Source organism: Schistosoma mansoni, chromosome 6, assembly GCF_000237925.1.
Source record: "Schistosoma mansoni strain Puerto Rico chromosome 6, complete genome".
Lineage (NCBI taxonomy): Eukaryota > Metazoa > Platyhelminthes > Trematoda > Strigeidida > Schistosomatidae > Schistosoma > Schistosoma mansoni.
Window position 1 is genome coordinate 9,242,712 of NC_031500.1, and position 17,918 is coordinate 9,260,629.

General features: G+C 33.0%; 1 protein-coding gene across 1 annotated transcript; it reads right to left on the reverse strand.

The window, feature by feature from the left end:
- Positions 1-2,314: 2,314 nt before the first annotated feature.
- Positions 2,315-6,164, reverse strand: Smp_141930 (hypothetical protein; the record flags this gene model as incomplete). Its single annotated transcript, XM_018798192.1, has 2 exons — positions 2,315-2,499; positions 5,999-6,164. 2 exons carry the CDS (start codon positions 6,162-6,164, stop codon positions 2,315-2,317), a joined length of 351 nt encoding a protein of 116 aa, XP_018653158.1.
- Positions 6,165-17,918: the final 11,754 nt, after the last annotated feature.

Consider the following 17,918-nt stretch of genomic DNA (forward strand, 5'->3'; position numbering starts at 1 on the left):
CTGTCAGCTGGATGTACCTGAATCTCAGAGTTGATGTTAACGACTCAGTAGCTAAGTGGATAACGCGATGGCGTTTGAAGCGAATGGTACTGGGTTCGAGTCCCAGAATGAACATCAAATCCGAGATGCATGTACATTTAGTTGATGAGTCCCGAATAGGACGAAACTTGCGTCCTGGATTCCACTGCTAGCCACTATCCATCTTTGCTTATAATGCTTGTGAATTAAAGCTGTATCGAGGCAATACGCACAGTATTCACATACAGCAATAAGAGACTGATCAATTGCAGTGCATCAATGGGAAGATTCAAACAATCAATACTAAGTAGATATTATAATGATACGCTGCAAAATATTATTCTGTTCTAAATTTTGTCTGTACATTTAAACTTATGCTAATTTATATTAAGACACTTTCAATACTTGTAAAACATCACAAGAAGACTTTCAAACAGAACTCTTCACACCACTGGAGCGAAATTTTATACAAGACATAATAGTCCCATCAAGTGTCGAAATATAAACAATAGCTAGTGTTAAAAATCGTTTACAAACAGTTACAAATAGTTTTGAATTCTTTAAATCATCACTCTGTCTTGCCTGTATAGAAGTGTCTATACTAAACTTCTATGGATCTATAGCCGGCTGGGAACCAGTTCACTTGACATGGAATCTCTAATTCCTTTGGTTTTATGGACTAAACAACCGACGTCAGTGCACCTGGAAAGGGAATGATATCATTAAATGCTTCTTCTTTCTTCCCAAATATCCAATCCACAAAATAATTTGCTTCTTATGAGATTGTTAGCAACAATACATTTAATATCGGCATCCTAAAACATTATCTCAAGAAACTATTCCAAAACTGATCCTTCAAGGTTCAACAAACATTTATTGAAGATTTCTATGGACAAATACCCAGCGATGGAATAAGATCACCAGTGAACCATCTTCTAGTAGACCGTTCCATGACCTACCTGTTAACAAATTACCAATAAACTTCCTTTTAAGTGATGATATTTAGACGATACTTTCATCATATTTGATGACAACAATGATATTAATAATAATATTACATAAGTTCAGTAAATCCCTCCGGTCAATTACTTTGATAATGAAGTGGGAACTGAAAATTTCCTTTTCTTGATGTTTTATTGAAATGAAGATAGAATGAATCCCTACAAAGATCAATATAAATAAGCTAACTTGGAATAGCTAGTATATGAACTTTCAGAGTTAAGTGGCATGAATTAGGAAGATAAACTAGACAAATGTAAATAAAGGGCAATCGAATAATATTTGTTAAATACTAATGAAGAATCATTTATCCCCACTTAATAATCTCCACAACCCCATACAGATAATTGCCATGTGCTCACTTGTGATTGGTTTCGTTAGGGAATTCTCGGAGTTCTAGTGACAAGCCGTGATCAGTGGAACTAATCCGTGTCAGCTAGAGACAGGTATCTACCTCAGTAGAATGGAAGATCATCGCACAATTTCGTGGATTTGTTGAGGTTAGATATGAACAGCGTTGGTTCCCGGCTCAGTGGTCTAGAGGTTAAGCGTTCGTGCGCGAGATTGAAGGCCCTTGAATGGAGTCCCGCGAGCGGGGTCGTGGATGCTCACTGCTAAGGGGCCCCATACTAGGATGAAAAGGCCGTCCAATACTTCCAGGTTTTCAGTGGCGGTCTAACATCAATCGGTTCATGATTTCAATCAAAAACAACCCCATATTGATCGTTGAAAAGATAGATGATTTTCTTTCTCATTACTTCTATAAAATATTATCTTTTCAAATTATATCCAAGACTGTTACATAATTCTCAGTCAATAAATGGACACATTTGATAGTTTTCGATTCATTTCTTCAAAGATCCAACACTTCACTATTTTATTATAGATAACCATATATAAAATTAATTTTTAAATCCAACTGTACAGTTAAAGTTAATAACAATGTCAAAAAGAAAGTTCTCTCCATTGAACCGTCTCCATTCATCAAGGAGTTTCTTCTATTGTTTTACAATCAAAATAGTAATTTAACATATACACATAATTGATATAGTCTACAAACTTTTATAACAAGACAGTAACATTGTGAAATATGAAATCATAGAAGCTGAAACGTTTCACAAGATCCATTACCTGTTTACTGTTTATAGTATCAATGAATCTATACAAGATTCTTTAAACATTTATACAATCAATTACATTCAATACATCTGATTAATATCATTGGTGACAAAGCAAAACAAACTATGTATGATTGTCTTCTTTTTTTTTTAATATGTATATAGAAATGATTTGTAAGCTATAATAATGAAGAAGAAGAAGAAGAAGGAATTTCATACGGTGGCGGTGGTCCATATTGATGATAATAAGATAATGGTGTAATATGAAATCGGATACATCGATCTTTTATATAGTTACGATATAATTCTTTAAGTGCATTTTTTAACTCTTCTGTATTTGTAATTTGATACATATTATGATTATCTATAAGACAAATAAAAAAAATGAATAGAGTTAGTTAAATTGACGTATAAGTGAAATTCCATTCATGGTTAATATGGAGATTATTTTCATTAGTATATAGAATACTTAGATACTACAAAAAAAAATCAATAAATCATATCAATCACCTTGAATGTCTATACTGATAGATTTAATTGTCTTAACCATACAAGGAGTATTGATTCCTGTGATAATTTCGGTTACATACAATTAAGGATTGTGAGATAATACGAAATAGAGCTTACTATTGATATCGATAGTAATTATGAAATAAGCTAATAATAAATATACATAGATAGCTTTATTATTTTGATTGGATACCATCAGCAACAATCTACTGTAGGAGAGAACAAATCAGATTCCAACTCAAGAGGAAATTATGAAAAGTCGATGGAAGTGGATAGGATACAAATTACGGAAATCACCAAATTACATCACGAGACAAGTCGTAATTTGGAATCCTGAAGGGAAATGAAAAAGAGGAAGGACAAAGAAAACACTGCGTCGAAAAGTAGAAGTAGACATGAAAAGAATGAATAGCAACTGAAAAGAACTGGAAAGGATTGTCCAGGATAGAGTCAGGTGGAGAATGTTGGTGGGCAGCCTATACTCCTCCATGAGGGGTAAAAGGCGTAAGTAAGCTTTATTATTCTCTTAATTAAAATCTAGTATAAATCAACTGTCCATAATTTACACAGATTTAATAAAATCAGAATTATCAGAAGGGGTTTGGTGGAGATTTTAGTAATTTTATAGAGTTGAGATCATGAGTCAATTGGAGATACCAACTCCCTGATGACATTAATGAATGGTTGCTCAATTTCATGGATCGGTTGAAGTTAGACACTAACACCGTTAGATACCGGCTCAGTAGTCTATCGGTTAAGAGCTCTGGAGCGAGACTGGTAGGTCCTGGGTTCGAATCTCGTGAGTGCGGGATCGTGGATGCACACTTCTGAGGAATCCCATAATAGGACGAAATGGCCATCGAGTGCTTCCAGGTTTTCGATGGTGGTCTAGCTTCAATTGACTCATGATCTCAACTCTATAAAATCAGAATTATTTTATTTATTTTCTATGTAAGTGACGATGAAGTCAACAAATGGCCATAACAATTTCAATTATTATCCTGTTAGCCTACAAAATTATAGTTAACACTTATTGATGTAATTGAGAAGAAAATTCTCAATGAAATAGAATGACAGAATTATCACAAACTATTAACTCAAATTCTAGTGTCATTTAGTAACAACAAATAGTAATGCATGGTAAAAAGTAGGGAAAGAGACAAAACGAAGTCATCGGAAATACTTGAAGTACTTGATAAAGTGGTCTTAAATTTAAATGATTCTTTTGATGTCCAATTAATATATTCAAGAGATACTTTTATTATCTCAGTTACAATACAGTACATAGAAATTATATTTGACCACCATTAAAGCTATGGAAGTACTGGAAGGTCGTTTCGTCCCAGTATGGGACTCATCATCAGGGCGCACCCACAATCCGACACACGAGACTCGAACCTAGGACTTTCGGCTTTGCATGTGAACGCTTAACCTCTAGACCACTGAGCCGTGATCCAACGGTGTTAATGTCTAAATTCAACCAATCTACTACAGAATCAAGTTGTTTACATTACTGTAAGTCAAATATGACAAAATTGTAGGAAGAAAAAATATTACAAAGTTTTCTTGTAAAAAAAAGCAATAAACAGTTGCCTTCATTCTAGCAGAAACGAAAAAAACACGATATGAATAAAAGTAAACAGAAAATTTGAAAGAGTTTTAGAGATGTAAACATTTGGTAAATGTTAACAAGGAAGAATCCTTCAATGATTCACATCCATACACACAATTGTTTATACGTTAACGAATTCATAAGAATTAAATTTTGAAATAAAAGTCTCTATAGTGGTTAAAACAGTGGAACTGACTGATCTGTAGTCGTTATATAACTGATAGATCTTAAGATACTGAAACGACGTATACTGAATAAATTATTATTTTATGTAAATGAAATCATGAGTCAATTGAAGCGAGATCACCATGGAAAACATGGGAGCACTGGACGGCTGTCTCGTCCTATTGTGGGACTTCCCAGTGGTACACATCCACGATCCCACCTCGCGAGATGCGAACATAAGGAATAACAGGGAACTTGTATTGTGGTATTTGCTAATTATGTTTACAGATATAAGTAGTAAGTGACACCAGTCGGATGAAGAATGTCTTCTAGCAGAAGATTGAAAAAATCGTAATGAAAAAAAGAAAGAAGGAAACTGAAACTGATTGAGATAACAACAGAATAAGATAAATAATGAAGTATTTAGAGAACAATTCAAAAAAGTGCAAATGATGTATTGGCTGTATGATTTTCACATTTTACTAAACTATTAAGCAATTATATAATAAACAATAAATTGGTCTTCCTCAACTAAGTGTTCATTCCCTCCATTACTACTATCAACAATAAGTACCATTGATCAAATAAACTCAAACTAAACATTATCAATACTTATATGTCATGAGTTTAAACTAAATAATAAACTTGATATACCCCGAAGGAAATTATGAATGGTAACTTTGAGGACTATTTATGGACCAATATGATGTGTATATTTCCTATTGTATAATTGTTAAGTAACTTAACTATTCATATTCATGTTCCTTTTATTATGAGCTTTATTTTGACCTATAGACTATTATCATATGATTTACCATTCCTGAGTTATACCCAGTCTATTAACTACTGTTCCCTCTATTCACATCCACATTCGGCTAAATCTTGTACAAATGTTATTTTCTATTTCATGGACGATGTGGTCAGTTTGTTTGGTATGTTTGAGAATAATTATTCATATTGCAGTGGATGGTGTTCTGGACTTAACTGGCTTGGTTAGATAGAAAGAAGGACCAATAAGTACTCAAGACTGCTCATAAGGCTTTTGTGTATCATTGCTCTGATCGATAATTCACTCCTATCTAATTGGCGGGGATCATCAAGTCATATATTAAACACGGCACACATGCAATCGACATAACAAAAATAAATAGTATTTAAAAAAACTAACTAATGAAATATTATCAGAAAGGGGTTTTGTGGAGATTCCAGTAATTTTATATAATTGAAATCATGAGTCAATTGATGCTAGACCACCATGGAAAACCTAGAAGCACAGGACGGCCGTTTCGTCTTATTGTAGGACTCCCCAACGGTGCGCATCCACAATCCTGCCTCACGAGATTCGAACGGCTGTCCAGTGCTTTTAGGTTTTCCATGGTGATCTAGCTCCAACTGACTCATGATCTCATCTATATAATAAAATATTAATCAAATGTTTTAAATCGAATTTTATTCTCTGAACTGGATGGTTTGGTCATGGAGCTTTCATCATCCTTCTTTTCGAACGACATCATCAGGACAAACTTCGGGTATATATATACATAATTACACATTTCTTTTTTTTAGAGAAACTTACGATTCCATTCAATTATATAATCTTGATATTTGAAATTATTTAATTCATGTAATTTCTTTAATATATCTGTATATTCTAATATATGAGTAAGTTTTTGTAATTTCCATATAAATATAATTTGTGCATCATGATTATATTCTTTCTGGATTAATTTTAATATGACCATTTGTATACAAAAGAGTATAGTATTATCTATACTATTAATAATAATAATAATAATAATAGTAATATTATAGTATAGTTTCTAAGGGTAGACCCAGTGACATTACTATATATACTATATAGTTCTATTCATTCATTGATTAATATCATTAGTTAAGCTGATCAACTACTGTTCATCAGTTTAACCAATTAAAATATTGGCTTCTAAAGGCATTTTATTATAAGTCACGTGTATAAATCATATGCTTTTCAGTCATAATGTCTAGAAGAGAAATATCTATTAAATAGTTATGTATCTAACTGAATGTACTTATAAGAATGTAATCTTGTTCTTGGCATGTATACTGATGTTATTAATGTTGTTACTAACTTACTTACGCCTGTTACTCCCAATGCAGCATAGGCTACCGACCAGCATTCTCCAATCCACTCTGTCCTGGGTCTTGCTTTTCTAGTTCTATCCAATTTTTGTTCATTCTTCTCATGTCTGTCTCCATTTCTCGGCGTAATGTGTTCTTTAGCCTTCCTCTTTTCCGCTTCCCTTCTGGATTCAAAGTTAGCGATCGCCTTGTAATGCACATTGATGATTTCCTTAATGTATGACCTATCCACTTCCAACGTCTTTTCCTAATTTCCTCTTAAGCTGTAAGTTGGTTTTTCCTCTCTCGTAAAGCGCTGTTGCTGATAGTATCCGGTCAGTGAATATTGAGTATTTTGCGTAGACGAGTGTTTATAAATACTTGTACCTTCCTGATGATGGATGTAGTAGTTCTCCACGTTTCAGCTCCATACAGAAGGACTGTCTTGCCATTCGTATTGAAGATTCTCACTTTGAAGTTGGTTGAGAGTTGTTCTGAGTTCCATATGTTGTTCAATTGTAAAAATACTGTCCTTGCTTTGACGATCCTCGCCTTTACATCTGCATCAGATCCTCCTTCTTTATCAATAATGCTTCCCAGGTACATGAATGTTTCCACCTCTTTCAGAGTTTCTCCATCAAGTGTGATTGCGTTGGTGATCTCTGTGCTGTATTTGAGAATCTTACTTTTTCCCTTGTATATGTTGAGGCCTATTGATGCAGATGCATTATCAATTTATACCTCAATGAAAAGTATATGTTGATAATGATGTTTAGAAAGACAATATAAAAACTATACAACTAAACAATCCGATCTGTAAAACATAACACCTCCAAAATCAATGATTAAATATTATTATTATTGAAGATCACTTACAAAGTGTTTACTTAACAACTTTTTTCGGTAACTTTCAATATTTACTATTACATAGTTACATGAGTATATCAAAGTTTAAAAAAGAGCCAGTGATGCCTACACGATATCACACCATAAATCATATAATGTATTTCTAGGTAAAATAAAAACTTGTCTTAGATAAGTTAACGATAAGTTTGAAGGCTTGAACATATTAATTAGTGGGTTTTCACCCTGTACAGTTATGTAATTATTTTTTATGGTGTTTTTACTACTGCTGTTAATGAAGACCTGATGTAAACAGGGAAAAAAAGAGGCCATGACAAACAACGAAAGCTATATTTCTGATGTTATTTCAGTTAATTGAAAGTGTGTAAAACACTAACACTTAGTTTGGTGTTGTATACTTGTATCTTCCCACTGTTATTTAGGACTAGAATTGGTCAGTCTCTTGTTGGCATATGTGCATCCTGCGCACATTGCCTCGATATTGCTTGAAGTCACAAGCCTTATAAGCAAGCACAAGCAGGTGGCTATCAGGAGTCAGTAGCTAAGGGGATGACGCGATGGAGTTTGAAACGAAAGGTACCGGTTTCGAGTCCCAGAGTGAACATAAACTCAGAGATGCAGGTACATCTAGCGAAACAGGTTATCTTCCGTATATTACTGGGTAGACAGATGAAGGACGTAACATGGCCACTGCCAAATTAAATTTAAGAAATTAAACGTAAAGAAATGTAATGGATATACTCCTAGATTTTTATTTGGGACACCATTGATGGAAGAACCTAGTAGTATCCTTTTGATGAAAGTTTGTTACTATATTAACTAAACTGAAAGTACCATAATTAATTAAATTAAAATGACTCAACTTATAAGCTTTATACACTACATAAATGGTTAAAAAATGGTAGGACAATAATTCATGAATAAACTAATCAAATTTCAGATAGCTCCTCTTGGATTTTTCAGGAAAACTCATTAAACAATTATGGTTAAAATCAGTTCATGATTTAAACCCTGACTCTAATTCTTCACTTTAAATTGCAACACAGTCTTAATTTTAATTATTTACACTAATTCATGGATCTACTTCGGGCATAATATGCGATTGAAGTTACTCGAAGGTAATTAGAACCACTTACAGGCCGTCCTGAAATTTTAATCTATTTTTGATATTCTTTGGCGATAGCTTTTCTAAGTTTACTAACAGTTCTAAGCCCACGTAAAGGAGGAGCGTTGGCCATGGGGTCGGTAATCCCATCCCGTAGAAAATAACCATTCGAAAAAAACGCTAATCATATTAAACAAATTAAACCACTTAAACTCTGTCCTCCGAGTTAAAGAATCTTCATTCAGAAGACTTGAGAAGCCTCATGGTGAAAGTCGAGATTTTTTACAGGTCACGAGGTCGATGCTTCTTCTAACAACCACAGCAACAATTTTATAGGTACATGGAATGTCCGGACAATGTGGGAGGTCAAGAGGACCAACCAAATAGCTACAGATCCGTAAAGTACATTCTGACCTCGATATTAGCTGATATTTTTTTGAGTTTCACATGTTCTTCAACTGTAGAGATGTGACCTTTAATCTGCTAATACTCGCCTTTATGTCTGCATCAGATCGTCCACGTTCATCGATTATGCTGACCAGGTACATGAAACTTTCCACCTCTTCCAAAGTTTCTCCATCAAGTGTGTTTTGATTGGTACGTGCTGTATTGTATTTAAAGATTATTAACTAACATTTAATATCAAAATCAAACGGTTTTTATTTTCATTTATTTACGTTTATTGATTTTAGACTGCTATAACATTCTTCTGGTACTAAGACACTATAATGTAATTGTTTACATCGTCTGATTATCATTGACTAAATATTAAAAAAAAAGGAAAGAAAGAAAGAGAGAAATGTTGACTGAAAATAGAAAAAAAATAATACCACATTACAAATTTAAAATGTAAATCCCAATATTTTTTTTCTTCTTAAATGTATATTCGTTCAATTTTTTTTGTGTGCGTTTTAACTGTATCTTTTTACTAGGTTACTAATTTTTTTCTTTCGAATTTACAATTTGCAAAAAGAAAAAAAGAAAAAAAACTTCAATATATAACTAAATTAATCTTTTAAGAAAAAATGTTAATTTTCTATATGATAAAATTTAATTTGAAAATTAAACTACAAATTAGGAACATATGATCTAAACACTATTTGAAAAACCAAAAAAAAAAGGAGAGAAAAAAAAGAGAAGAGCAAACGGATTACTTGATCATATTGAATTCATATGACAAACAAATTCTAGAATATTGTTGCTATGTGGAATAAATCTATAACTAATTGTAATGTTTGTATGATATGACTGTGTTATGATTAACGTTTATTCCAATGAAATACAAAATCTTGATACTGGTTTCTGAGGCATTTTGAATATATGATAGTACCATAGCAACTATCTTACACCCGTATAAGAACTTTCGTTTAAATTAGAGCGAATAGTTTCACAGAATTTGAGCGCCGAGTTGATGTAAGACATTAAATAGGAATAATATATTTGTAAACTTTCAGCGAATGAATTTGAAATAAATCCAACAACGTTTCGCCTGGCAATCTGGTCCAAGCTTTTCGAAGGTTGGATTTACTTCAAATTCATTCGCTGAGATTGTACAAATATATTATTCCTATTTAATATCTTACACCCGATTTCGATTATGGTTAATTTTGGTTAAGTCCCTTTTATTAACTTACTTAACAGAGATTGTCATTTGGATAGTAACAATTTACATATTTCTTTGTATTGTTACAATCACTAGAGTACATGACAGACTATAGCCAAAACGTTGATTGTTTAAATATCATTCGATGATTTATCCTCCTCCCTATATATGTATGCACTCACATCCCACTATTAGCTTTTGTCTTGTCTTGATGTGCCCTTATACAATTTGACTACAAATTTGCCTACGTAATTGCTTGCGCTTGATCGCTAATACTTACTCATGTGCTTATGGCTTAGTGGTCTGCGTCATTTGATAACAAACTGTAGTTGCAGCTTCTCTTTGCCTTCTGATTTCATGCACCGTTAAAACTTGTATTATAACAGTTATCGACATGAAAGATTAGGGAAGCATTGCACTACAGGACATTTTGTGATTTCAAGGACTGAATTATTTTGATGATAGACTGGATATCATTTGATGAAGTTATTTGAATAGCCATTCTTATAGATCACAAATAGATATGTTATTTTCAATTTTTCGTGTGATTGATGTAATGAAAGTGGTTTTTGGATATTTTGTACACAGCTGTTATATGTTTTTGGTATTAGTATACTTTAGTCTATGAAATCACTGACAAGTGGACTGAGACATATTGGTAGGTGTAGACTACCTGGTTGCGATCTGCGAGATGATAGCAACCGATAGATAGAGACCTTGAATGACATGGCTCAAAATCGTTTGCAATGACGAAGATGCATCCACTCTTTGTGTTCTCCCAAATTCTAATCTTCTGAATTCTTCATGTCTCTATCTTTTTCTCGTTCCAAATTTATTTCACTGGATTATACTCCTTGAATAACATCTTCAAACCCTAATCTTTCGGATTACTACTTATACTCTTACTTCTACCACTATGGGATTTGAATTGACAACTGCATCTCTGTGTTAATGAGGTATGGCAACTCAATCTGAAGTACGTACTTACGAAGTTCTACCTTGTGACTGACTGACAGACTGAGTATTTGATTTGTGTATCTTGGCTTCTAATTTATTTGTTCTTTCAATACTACTGAATTTATTCTGCCAATTGAAACATCAAAAGAAGGAATTTTAATCTTCTCTTCTTCTTCTTTTGAAAACTAAGTATTGGTGAAGAAATGAATCCACTAATTGGTATTTTCGAGTTCGTCTTTTTTTATATAATGAATCCGTCGACTATATAACGTATTCAAACCTTTGGCTTAGATATTGATAAAGGTATCGCCTGGAATCTTCTCATTATAACCGTTGCAATTAGCTTTAAACTTTTTTAGCAACTTGTAAATCCGACTGTTGAATGGGAAATATAGTGTTAGACAGACATCAACGTATTCCGTTGAACTTGGGTATAATTCCTTCGAAACTACAGATTTGATTGATTGTTATTTGCTACTAATTAATACAAAGTCTGGATATTCCAAACACCTAATATATGTATGTGATTGATTTGATTCTAGTTCACTCAGAATACTAGCAATCTAATTTGTAAAATTAAATCAGAACAAAGAACTGCTTAGCAAATATAGAATTCAGTAATTATTCAATATTAGCATCTTCTATCCTTCAAGAGATCATTCTCTGCCTGAGTAACCAAGCAGTAACATTTCTAACTGTTTGACATTTTCAATACCCGTTCAAATTACATTGATAACACCAGTTCCTTCTAGGGTATGCCAACCCCTAATGTATTTACTTTTCAAGTATCCGCGTTCCTATCATTTTAGCAAGTCAAATATATGTTTATACTACTAACTAAGAGTAAGTAATAAACAATAAAAACGTGTGATTAGTGTGCATTAACATGAACCAGAAGAAATAAAATACTTTGTACATCAGAATGTTTACCTCAAGATTATTGACTAAACAATAAAAGGACACTTAACGCTGCTAAACTACGAATAACCTTCACTAGTAAGAACTTATTCTCTGTGTCTATAAAAGATAAGCTCCCGCGTTTGGTCGCCTCTATGTGCATCTACCAGTTCACCTGCTCTTGTGGAGCTAGGTACATCGGCCGTAGCCAACGCTCGCTTTCAACTCGGATACGAGAACATATACCAGTTTGGTTCTACAATGGTGAAAGGAAAGCAGTTAGAAGTTCTATACTTGAACACTTAATCGACTGTAATCATTCGACGAATCCACAGTCTGATTTTAAGGTTGTTTATATGATTCGTTCAAATCTACCAAGATTTCTTCGTATCAAACTCTTAAAAATAGCCGAAGTTCTTACCATCCACGAGCTCAAACCAGAACTATGCGTACAAAAGAAGTACGTTTTATCATTATCGTTACCATGGCCTTAATATTATTATTAGTATCATTCTATCATTATTATTATTATTATTACTCCATTCCCCCTTTACTTATGTTTTATATTCGCATTATTTTATTCATGAATACTCATCATATCATCTTATTTATTTTACACCTCTATGACCTTTAATGACCTTTAATTATTGTAACCAAAACATTTTAATCATCTTATTCTATTCACTAAATCTATTGTTATTATTCGTATTACGTAATCTAGTATTATAATCTTAGTTATTAGTGTTTACATTTCCTCACGGAATTAGTACTTTAACAAAACTTTTTCATATATATATACGATTGTACAGCTTGATAATAAATTCGTTGAAAAGAGATCCCTTCGCTGAACTTCGTGTTTTTAATTTTAATGTTTAAATGGGAATTATATGCCTAAACAATAATCATTAACCCTAAACTACACATTTTGATGTTGTGATAAATGAACACACATACACACAAGGCAGAGAGTTATTCTGACTGAAGAAAATGAAAATACTCTAATCACAATTGATTGATCACTGGGTAGTGATCAATGTCATGCGCGTCTTAGTGCTGATCGAATGCTATCGATCAAGTTGCAATGTGGCCACTAGTCTAGATGGCTCGACACTACTCTAAGCGTATAACTGATTAATAAGAATAATTTTCTAAATTATTTTCTGATTTGCAACTGATATCTCACCTTTTCTCAAAAACACATCCGTTAAGTATAAATTACCGAATAGCCTATCACAGATGCAAATACTCTCCAAGCATTTTAATGACCGCAATGTATTGTGACATTTTGCTAGGTTTCATTTCATTTTGAACCATTAGTTAAACAAAATTTGTTTACTTATTAAAATGAAGCCCTTTAGCAAAATCTAACCTAATCCTAAACCCCTCAGTTAGAGTTGGTGAATCTCAGTTACTGGTATTCTAAAATGGAGTTTATGAATCGCTCTTATCTATCCACCCCTGTTGGATTAATTTTATATAACGTTTTGTTACAAGTTTTATTATGTTTGAATTGTGGCCAGCACTGAAGTCCAGGAGGCCCTATGAGGAACAAAAGTAAAAACTTCCGTGTTTGAGTTTCAACGTGAACATCCAAAATGGGATTCAGGTACATGTGGCTGGTGAGTCTTAAATAAGACAAAACTAACATCTTGAATTACACTGCTAGCATGATCTAAATGTAATAAATTAATTTTTATCTTTAAAAACATCAGAAGGCGGTAACGTATTGAGAAGAAATTAAAATTTAGCATTTGTATCTTGCGTAAAACTGATATTAAATATAACGCAAAAAGTGAATCTCTAGTTTATATCATAAGTGGCCATAAGTTCAGATTCTTAAAGAATCTGAAAGAAAATGGGTTTGATTTCTCTTACATTTCTCGATAAAAATGCATGTGACTTGGCAATATTACACCAGAGTACTTATAATTTTTATCATTCACAAGCTGAGAGTACTTTGCCTTGTGATTATAGTGATAAGCTATTTCATTTTGAAGACCATTAAAATCTATGCATAGAGAGTGTATTAGTGATTTCTTCGAACCAGATATCGTGAAACACAATGGATTTTCTATGATATATCCCAAATCAGTAATTTTAATTGCCACATTACAATATCTAGAAGCACGTCTTCATCATAAAGCGATCACTGGATTCAAAAAAGTAACGAGTGTTCTAAAAATATTGTAACTTTTGATACCTACACGTGGGATCCAAGGACTTTTATTTCCAACACTGTCAGTTTGTGATATAATTTGTTATTAGCTCTTAGTGGCTCTGCAATTTCTTCGACTAATAAATAAAAACCAACTTCATACAATAAAATTTTTTTCGCAGCTGTTAAAAGACGAATTAAGATTTCTGCCTTACATCATGAACAAACCTTAGATAAATAACCATTGAAGGCCAGAAAGCACTGACCAGCTGTTTTGCCCTATCGTACAACTTCTCAGGATTACCTAGCCACGTCCCCAGTGGCAACTGAACTCGTGAATTTTAGGTTTCACTGAAAGTGCTTAGCCTTTAGACCAATCTGTCAATATTTGTTGGTGTACATATCTAACTTTGATCAATTCACGATAGTGTGTAACCATCTTTTAATGTTACTGGTAAGTAAATTTTACACATTGCACATGGTTGAACTCGTTTGATCACAGCCGCTCTCCATTCACGGTTTTCTAATGGTCATAGGTTAATCTGTAATGCAAACTGTGAAATTCATGAATTCTAACAAATCCTCCCTCTCCGCATACTAATAATTGAATAAAACAAAATTCCATGCAATGTATTACTGAACTATTTCTTGATAACTCAATACTGCAAATGAATAACATCATCATAGAAAAAAAATTAAGGAGAAACATTTGTACTTTATAAGCAAAGATGGATAGTGGCTAGCAATGAAATCCAGGACGCGTGTTTCGTCCTATTCAGGACTCGTCAGGTGGATGTACCTGAATCTCAGAGTTGATATCCACTCTGGGACTCAAACCCAGTACCATTCGCTTCAAACGCCATCGCGTTATCTACTCAGCTACTGAGTTCTGATGGTTACTTGTTTTGTACTTTAGTTCATATAGAATAAATGAACACTAATAAATTGTATTTCAGTAAGTTAATTTTGGTTACAACAATATAGAAAATAAATGTTTATTTTAACATTATTTTTCTATAGCTCATTATCAGTATCATGAGTACTATGGTTCTCTATAATTTCATTTGGAGTTTACAAGTCCTCAAAACCATATCTAAGTGCACTCACTAATTATGAGAATGAGGATTTGTGGAGATTATAGTCATTTGAATAGTTAAATTCATGAATCAATTTATCAGCACAAACTTCTGGTAGAAGTTTGTGCTCATAATGTCGTTCAGAAGGACGATGAAAGCTCCACGATTAAACCATCCAGCTCAGAGAACACAAACTCCATCAAAATCAATCGATTTAAGATAAATCAGCATTAAAAACTTGAAAATATTGGATAGTCGTCTCATCCTAGTATGTGACTCATCAGCAGTGCGCATCCACGATCCTACATTCAGGACTCGAACCAAGAACCTTATGTTTCACTAGTGATCTAACTTAAATCAACTCATGAATTTAACTATGACATTCATTAATTGTGGAAACCTATAAAAGTATGTCAATGTTTTTGATAAGGATATTTAAATGTCTTTTTGTACACCCATACTTGATAATATCCATCATAATAATGAACAATATAGGTGGGTATGATATATTTCAACATGTATGAGAAACTATCAGCTGAACTCATAACTAAGAATTTGCCCTAATTAATTTGTTTGTTTTGTTTGTTTTTGTTTATTTTTCCCATAAATGTTGACATTATAATATAAAATGGCACATTTTGTTTTCAAAATAATTTAATCAATAAACTGAAGTTGTATTGATTAATTTAGTTGACCTTAGTAACATTTATCATGATCATATTGATTTATATATAGAAAGGTTATTTATTTGTGAATTAATTCATAAGTTTAGACAGCTTTGAAATGAAATGATGAGGAGGGTCGTAGAGAAGTAAAAAAAAAAAAAGAAAAAGAGAAGAGTAATAGGGAGATTGAAGAATATGAATGAAATGTAATTTTTTCGAAAACTTTCATTGTAAAATGATGGACTTACCAGAATGATAATAGATGGAAAGAGAAGTTTGAAATTATGTAAACTATTAAATGTCTATTTCGAATGGTAATCAGATATCCAAAAGTGTTCTTTCCCGAAAACATTTAGCCTATATAGAATTGAGTAGTTTAATGCGGGAATTAAGAAGTATTTTCATTGAGCATTGGAATAAAATGACTCGGAGTTTTGGATAGTGGTTCAGTGGTCTAGTGGTTAAGCGCTCGCGTGCGAGACAGATAGGTCCTGGGTTCGAATCTCGTGAGGTGGGATCGTGGATGCGCACTGCTGAGGAGTCCCACAACAGGACGAAACGGCTGTCCAGTGCTTCCAGGTTTTCCATGGTGGTCTAGCTTCAATTGATTCATGATCTCAATTATCAAAAATGATACTACTTAAATACTGAAGTAATTATGTTTCTCTGATTGAGGGAATCAGTCATCATGTATGTTTAATAATATTATACCAATGTAATCTGCTGATACAATATTGCTTCATGGTTTTTGATCAAAAGTTTGATTGTCTTCTAACTAGAAGATTAATAGGTATTGCAGAATCGACTTAAACAACAAAAAGAGACATTCATAGGAAAGGTTGTAACTCCTTATTTTATTCATGAAATAATGGTAATATTATGAAACGAACAATTAATGACAAAAGAAACCATACACCAAAGATCTGTTGTACTTTTAAGTTGTATTCGCAGTGCACAATTACACAATATCTTAATGAAATATTAGAACCGTACACTGAATACTTCATTAGCAAGTTTCCATCATTTGTCTTTCACATTCTGTATGATTCTTTCAGTTCACAATTCATTTCTACTTTCCCTTCTATTCTCTTCAACTCGATCTTCTTAGCCTACTGTTGTCAGATTTTCCACTTCCGATTGGTGTTACGTACTATTTATGACGATAGACATAAGTAGCATACACCATAAAGTTTGCTTCACTGTTTCAAACAACATTATCACCGGTTCAGTTACAGATCGATAAGACTCTACATTTCATTTCATTTAGGTTACCCTTGTTTACTAACCAGATTTGGCACTAGAATAACCTCAGGTTATCAAGTATTTTTGTTAATAAAAGGTAGTACTTAAGTGTATAGATAGCTGAGATAACACTCTTCCTATTTCATATTTTTACAACGACCTTCAGTGTCATCTGGTTAATTATTATCATTTTCAGTTTCTTAACTTTGTCGTGTCCTAGGGTCATTGTTGAAAGAATAGTTGTTTCATTACAAGTTTATCTTCTTCAGTATTAAGCTTTTTCTAAGCTTCTAACTTCTCTGTTTTCCGTCGCGTTTGGGATTATTATTATTATTATTATTAAAGCGATGTGAGTTAATTATTAGGCTTACCAAGTTTGGATAGGCCCAGTTTCATATAATAAGAACAAACAAATCGTTTGTAATTAGGAACTATCATGGTTTACTTAAAAACATAATAGTCAATACATTTGATGAACCATTTTTGATTACGTAACTCTCGATATCAATTTCCTTTTCGCTTCAACCTAACTTGTAACCCTGTTTTCCGTTCATTTTATTCTCAACAATTCTAGAATATTCATTATTATTCAAAACTTTTACAAAACTATTAACTTATTTTTTATTAGAAAGGGGGTTTTGTAGAGATTTTTAGTAATTTCATATAGTCGAGATCATGAGTCAATTGAAGCTAGACCACCATGGAGAACCGGGAAACACTGGATGGCCGTTTCGTCCTACTGTGGGATTCCTCAGCATTATGCTTCCACGATCCCGCCTCACGAGATTCGAACCCAGGATCTATCAATCTCGCGCACAAGCGCTTGTTTTAATAA